The 7,590-nt window shown below is 39.1% G+C and overlaps 1 protein-coding gene across 3 annotated transcripts in view; it reads left to right on the top strand.

Annotated features, from left to right (window-relative positions):
• LSM8 (LSM8 homolog, U6 small nuclear RNA associated) overlaps positions 1-7,590 on the top strand; it is a 33,113-nt gene that overhangs the window by 9,758 nt on the left and 15,765 nt on the right. The window contains 3 exon segments of one of the 3 annotated variants that reach the window (NM_001266597.1): positions 39-198; positions 1,598-1,638; positions 4,154-4,281. In NM_001266597.1, coding sequence (NP_001253526.1) covers positions 168-198; positions 1,598-1,638; positions 4,154-4,281 — 200 coding nt within the window. In that variant the 5' untranslated portion in view covers positions 39-167. 3 annotated transcript variants of the gene reach the window in all.

Raw genomic sequence — 7,590 nt, forward strand, 5'->3', positions numbered from 1 at the left:
GTTGGCTAGTTCGTCCCAATTTCCGAGTCAAAGGGCTGCGGAGCAGCAACTCTCACGATATTTGCGGCGGCTCGCAGACGCGAACCGCTGCCGAGTTCTGGCGCGCCCTTTCAGTTCTGCTTGTGGCCGGCACCACTGCGTTATCCGGAACTGCCGGTCCGAGCAGCATGACGTCCGCCTTGGAGAACTACATCAACCGTATCCTCAAGCTGGCCGCCGCGGGCGTGAGCCGGGGCCGCGGAGAGACCGCCGCTCGGGGATCGGTGGGAAGTTGGGAGGCCCGGCCGCGGCGGGATCCTGGGGGCGGGCGAGATGAGGACCCCGGAATGACCCAGAGTTCGGCGGCGGCGCCTAGAGCCTGCCAGCTGCTGCGGGCCCAGGGGTCCTTTCCATTTTGTCTACAAAAGCCAAATAAAAACCCAGTGTGATTTTTCCGAACTTTTCTGTCTTAAAAAAAATTACGCTCTTGATTCTTCCTTACTATTTCCCTAGGGCATAAGTGTTCAAGTTTGTAAATAAGATGAACAGTCGTCCTGGCTGCGACAACAGTTTTGCAAATCTGTGTACTTGTTTTATTCACATAATATGCTCATTAGTTCGAGGATAGCAGAAAGTTTAACGATGGTTCACAGACTGTTTCTGTCCCTTTACCACTTGAAGACCCTACCTGGTGGTGGAATGAAAAAAATGCTTGCTGTTGTAATGGATTATAGTGAGGAGCAAGTAACAACCCCACGGGAAGTCTTAAAATAGACTTTACAAGTGTTACCGTTTTAAAGTCTCAGAACAAAAACACTATGTTAAGTTCAGGTACAAACTGGGTGACAAAAATTAAATACCGAATGCTTTTAATGTTACAGGCATTGTTAGTACCTTGTGACACTGATTATATAGTTTATTTACTTTTGAATTACAGAAGCCTGCCCCGGAAGACAGTTTTTTAACATGCTTGAAAATCGTCCAACATCGATGAATTTAGTACTCATCCAGTTTTCATTTTAGATATAAACAGGCCCAAGAAACGAAATATCCTGTCCGAAATAATAGATTGGCAGCATTCCTAGTAGAAAAGTGTCAAAAATCCAGGATATTTTGAGATAGGATACACCGATCACATACAGAAAGAGGTTTTCTTTTCTATTTTTTCCTTTTTTTAGTCATGTAATTATCACAAAACTAAAACAAGCTTTTAAAAAATTTTTTTTCTTTCTTTTTTTGAGTCGAGGGTCTCACTGTGTTGCCCAGGCTGGAGTGCAGTGGCTTGATCATGGCTCAATGCAACCTTGAACTCCTGAGCTCAAGCTATCCTCCTGCCTCTGCCTCTGTCTCCTGAGTAGCTGGGACTATAGGTCACCAGGCCAGGGTAGTAGAGATGGGGGGGGTCTCACTGTGTTTCCCAAGCTAGTCTCACCTCAAGTGATCCTCCTGCCTTGGCGTCCCAAAATCTTTCAACGTTTTTATGTAGTGAACTTAGTGGCTGTGTTGAACACTTTTACCTAATTGTCATATTTGTTCTAATAATTTAAATCATTACCTTGCCAGAGTCTGTTTTCAATTTGCATTCCCTAAGAAACACTTTCCTTTATTCAGTTATCAGGAACTGTTGCCGTTATTACATCTGATGGGAGGATGATTGTGGTAAGTCTTCGGAATTTTCATTCTCTGCTTTCCTGTAGGTTTATTGGTTGCAAGTTTTATGTGAAACCTCTGATCTCTAATGCCTAGACAGCACATTACACCTGTAGTGCAGTTTTATTATAATTCAGCTCTTTATCACTTTGCTGTCAATCCACGTTTTCCTCACTCATAAACGTGGCGTGTTACCTACAAGGCTTCTAGGAGCTAGAGTTATAGATTCTGCCCTCAGAGAGCTCCTAGTCTGCAGACCTTCATTAAACTTACTTTTCTTCTTCCATTTTTATTTCCTTCCTCATTCGGCACCACATGAATCAGAATTTTTTGAAATTTTGCATATGCTTAGTAACTTTTTAATGATTTAGATACTATTAATATCTACATATCAACATTTAAGGCTTGTATACAATCTTAACATTCTTTGTTTTTAGGTTGTGTGACATGTCTTCTGTAGGACACATTATGATGATTGACTCTCTCTATATACACATATTTACGTAAAATTGGCTTGTTCCTTGAAGTTGTTTCTCCCTTGCTAATTTATGTCATATAACAAAGATAAAACGTTCCTATGGTGATACTTGTATTTGGAATTTGATCTGAGGAATTCATCTCAAGATTTTTGGGTACTTGATTATTTCTTCACTTAAAATTCCTACTCCAAATGCTTTCAAAAGAATTTTAAGGCTACTAAACTTTTCTAACCCTACCTAGTTTCTTTAAATAATTTGATCACTTATTTTTCCATTCTGCAGTTTTGCTTTCGTTTGTTCTTAGTGACTATTGTTAGTCAAAGTTCTAGCTTTGCCATTTACTAAATTTATATCGTGTGCCAGGTGCATATGTGTTACATTAATTAATGTACATACAACCTTGTGAAGAATAAGTACCCCTGTATTCTAGATTAGGAAACAAGTTCAGAGAAGGTGACTCACTTTCTCAGAGTCACAGGGTAGCAGGTGACAGAACCAAACTGGGATTTAAATTTGCTTTGACATCAAAGCCAAGGCCAGTTGCCTGGCTTCTTTCTTAAGGAAGCAATCATGTTTTCTTAGGCACCTCACATTGTATTTTTTCAAATGTGGACAGTTTGACATATTTTAACCTCAACACTTCAAGAAGCCTATTGCTATTAATAGATGTTTGCATTATTTTTTATTTAGTGAAAACCTTACGTTTAAATTTTCTTATTTTTGTTAACAGGATAGATAATAAACTGGGAAATTATTTTTAATTTTAAAGAAGAAGGAAAGCGATATAAAAAGAGCATCTTAAGTTCTAAAGTTCAATAGTTCTGTATTTCTTTGACACATAATTTATTTGATGGGATAGTTAATGGGCAAAATGAAGCCAATAAGTTATGAATGGGTGTTTATAATAATAACCATTTGCTAACTAGTTCAATAAATACTCCATATTTTGTTTCTCTTCCAAGTTATAGATTTCTTTTTATTTAATTCTCATTTTATATATTTTGACTTTCAGAGGATAAAACAGTTTAAGAGCTTGAGAGATTTAACCATCAAAACCAATGTTAGTTGATAATTCTTCAGAAACTTGAATACCATCTGAGTTACTCTGTTATGCTAGACCCATGCCTTCTTTTATTCAATTCTAAACTTTCATAAAACTCTCCCTGATTATTTCCTTCAAGTTCTGGTTCTAATTAGTATAGTCACATTTGTATCTACCTTACTGGGAGAGTTCAATAATACATCCATTTGATACACATTAAACAATACATGTGAGACAGACGGAGCACCGGTAACTAGTAAGTACTCGTTAGGTGTTATATGTAACTACTAAATTTTTAAAATATTTATGGGACTGATTTGAATCTCTGAAAAATGGCAAATTATATTTACTTGTGCATGATAGTATAGAATGTTACGGTTTAGTGGTCTGACTCAGGAGCTAGTCTTTTGTGGTTCATCTCCTGGCTCTGCCACTTACTACCCATGTGCCCATAAGACACACCACTCTGTGCCTCAGTTTCTTCTTTGAAATGGGGCTAATTATAGTATTAAAGGGTAGAGATGAGTTGAGACAATGTGTACGATGTGTTTAGCACACTGCTTAGTGCTGGTATGTAGCATATAGTGATACATTACATTGCTGTAGTTGGTATGTATGGTTCTTCCTTATTTATGTATATTTGCCCATCAGTTTCCCTTAAATCTCCTTTGTTTTAGTTTATACCTTTAGCTGCTGGTCTTCGTAAGCTTTTATGCTAGTTACTTTTTGGAGATACTCAAATTAGTACATAGTTGTCGTTTCTAACTGCCGTCAACTCTGCATATGAGTGAGATGTGTGGTGCAGGACCCCCACCCCAGCCAAACAACCAAGAGGTAAATTGTGTACCCTCGAATACTGTTGGTTATAAAAAAGGTATTTTATTTGACATTGTATTGTTACTTGTATTGGAATACTTAGCAACTGAAATGATTGTGAGGCTGAATTTACACTTTCAGGTAAACCAGAATATTTCTCTTTTTCTCCTGAATATTTTCTTTACAGGGAACACTGAAAGGTTTTGACCAGACCATTAATTTGATTTTGGATGAAAGCCATGAGCGAGTATTCAGCTCTTCACAGGGGGTAGAGCAAGTGGTACTAGGATTATACATTGTAAGAGGTGACAACGTGTAAGTAAAATATATCTGTTAAAATTATAAATGATACTGCCTTACTTTTTTTTTTTTTTTTTTTTTTTTTTTTTTTAGACGGAGTCTCGCTCTGTCGCCCAAGCTGGAGTGCAGTGGCGCGATCCTGGCTCACTGCAAGCTCCGCCTCCTGGGTTCACGCCATTCTCCTGCCTCAGCCTCCCAAGTAGCTGAAACTACAGGCGCCCGCCACCGCGCCCGGCTCATTTTTTGTATTTTTTTAGTAGAGACGGGGTTTCACCATGGTCTCGATCTCCTGACCTTGTGATCCGCCCGCCTCGGCCTCCCAAAATGCTGGGATTACAGGCGTGAGCCACCGCGCCCGGCCGATACTGCCTTACTTTATGGAGAAGAGGTTTTACCCAAAGTACCCTATTGTATTGTCCATATGTAATTAATAGAATCTTGCATTCATTTCTTTTGTAAATACAGCGTTTCTTATATTTGCATAAAGTAAGGCATAGCTATACATTTTATGTCAACACTTTATGTTTCAACCAAAGCTTTCTCTCTACAAATTAAACTTACCTGAGATTTTCCCATTTTTCTACTAGTTAAGTAGCCTGGTTAGAGTCCAGAAAGGGCCCTGCCTTATATTAAATACTTCATTAGAGAGGCTTCTTCAAATGTTCTTAGAAATACCCAGAATTTTAGAGGAACATATTTCTAGAGTCCAAGGCCAAAGTTTGAAAAATGGTTTTGAAATCTCTCATTTGAACAATACTAATTCATGCTCAATAACATAGATGTATTTGTAAATAAGTACTTACTTGTTATTCATTTTCTTTTAATTTTTTAGTATCATTGACACACTTACGATGTCCCTGTGGCCTCAGTTTACTTGGGACAGACAGATATAAAAGTTTAAGAGTAATTGGCCAGGCGTGGTGCCTGTAATCTTAGCACTTTGGGAGTCTGAGGCAAGTGGATCAGGTCAGGAGTTCAAGACCAGCCTCGCCAACATGGCAAAACCCTGTCTCTACTAAAAATACAAAAATTAGCCAGGCTTGGTGGCGTGCGCGTGTAGTTCCAGCTTCTCGGGAGGCTGAGGTGGGAGAATCACTTGAACCCAGGAGGTGGAGGTTGCAGTGAACCGAGATCATGCCACTGCACTCCAGCCTGGGTGACAGATTGAGATACCTTCTCAAAAAAAAAAAAAAAAAATGCCGGGCACAGTGGTTCACGCATGTAATCCCAGCACTTTGGGAGGCGGAGGTGGGTGGATCACTTGAGGTCAGGAGTTCAAGACCAGCTTGGCCAACATGGTGAAACCACGTCTTTACTAAAAATGTAAAAAATTAGCCAGGCATGGTGGCGCAAGCCTGTAATCCCAGCTACTTGGGAGGCTGAGTCAAGAGAATTTGCCTGAGAGGTGGAGGTTGCAGTGAGCCAAGATCACAGCCCTGCACTCCAGCCTGGGCAGCAAGAGCAAAACACCGTCTCAAAAAAAAAAAAAAAAGAAAAGTGGCTGGTGTGGTTCCAGTGCCATGGCTCACGCCTATAATCCTAGCACTTTGAGAGGCCAAGGTGGGTGGATCACCTGAGCCCAGGAGTTCAAGACCAGCCTAGCCAGCATAGTGAAACCCCATCTCTCCTAAAAATACAAAAATTAGCCTGATGTGGTGATGGATGCCTGTAATCCCAGCTACTTGGGAGGCTGAGGCAGGAGAATTTCTTGAACCTGGTAGATGGATGTTGGAGTGAGCCGAGGTTGTGCCTTTGCACTCCAGCCTGGGCAAAAAGAGTGAAACTCCATCTTGAAAAAAAAAAAGAAAAGTGGCTGATGTGACAGAGGAACTGAATTTTAAATTTTATTTAATTGTAATTAATTTTAATAGTTACATGTGGCCAGTGTTAGAATAGTTATAGAGGCTAGAAGAATGCCAAATCAATTTTCTAGAGAGTACTACACTGAATCAAAATATAGTTGGAAAGAAGCAAAAGATGCATTAGCAATTTTAAGCTAAGATACATTAAGCTAGATACATTAACACATTCTAAGGGACTAACTGTCCCCTGGAATAACTTAAAATAAAAAGTGCAGGAATAATTTACTCATTTAAGTTGTTTATGTTAGCATCACCTTTAGATGAATAAGTAATTTGATCTGTAATCAAAAATCAAGAGTTTATAAAATATTTTATAGAGATGACTTTTAGATGGAGTTACAAGGTGAGCTATAAGTAATGAGAGAGAGGCAGAGCAGATAGGGCCCAGGTCTCTGGATCAGAACAACACTGTTTATATGGGAGCTGTGCATAATAATTGATTTTAAGGTTTCTCCTTAAAACAATTTTTTTTCTTGAGCTTCAGTGAAAAAAATGGTATGCTAGAGCCAGCTTGTACTGGCTTATGAAAGCAGATTGTTATATTTTAAGGAATTTTACAAGGTAGTTAATGTCTTGTTAGTAGCTTGAAATTGGCTGTGGTAGGAGTGTTTGCACAAGGGATATTAGTAAATGCTGCAAATCAGGCTACCGCTTTTTTTCCAGAGAGCTGTTTTTTAAACATTTATCAGCATTTCACTGCTTACCATAGGGATTTTAAATGATACTAAATATTTAAGAGTGGAATTGGGGTCTTTAGTTTATTTTGAGAAAACTTAATTTATTCTACCAGAGTTTGATATTTTTCATTTATTAGAGGACTTAAGACTTTATATATTTTGAAGCAAAATTGGGCAAATCGCTTATTACTAGTATTCGTCTTGAGAATTTGGCCGGGCACGGTGACGCACACCTGTAGTCCCAGCACTTTGGGAGGCCGAGGCTGGCGAATTACCGGAGGTCAGGAGTTGGAGACCTGCCTAGCCAACATGGTGAAACCCTGTCTCTACTAAAAACACAAAAATTAGGTGGGTGTGGTGGCGGGCGCCTGTAATCCCAGCTGCTCGGGAGACTGAAGCATGAGAATCGCTTGAACCTGGAAAGCGGAGGTTTTCGAGTGAGTCAAGATCGTGCCACTGCACTCCAACCTGTGCGACCAGCAGAACTCTATCTCAAAAAAAGAAAAAAAATAATAAATTTTACTCTTAATAAAACCAAACAAATGTAAACCCAACAAATACTTTTTAAAAATAATATTTCATAGTCATCTTGTGGTCTGAGTGATAACATTGAATATTTCCAGTTAGAGGGCTATGGGTTGGTTATCTAGCATGGTATTAATGAATTTAAAGTTACAGATATTATGTTAGTGTTGAACAAGAAAAAATTTTCTAGCCTTAACCTGAGCCAATCACATAAAAAATGATTTGTTAGATACCAAAGTACTTGGTCCTACTATTACTTT

This window comes from Macaca mulatta, chromosome 3 (assembly GCF_049350105.2).
Source record: "Macaca mulatta isolate MMU2019108-1 chromosome 3, T2T-MMU8v2.0, whole genome shotgun sequence".
NCBI lineage: Eukaryota > Metazoa > Chordata > Mammalia > Primates > Cercopithecidae > Macaca > Macaca mulatta.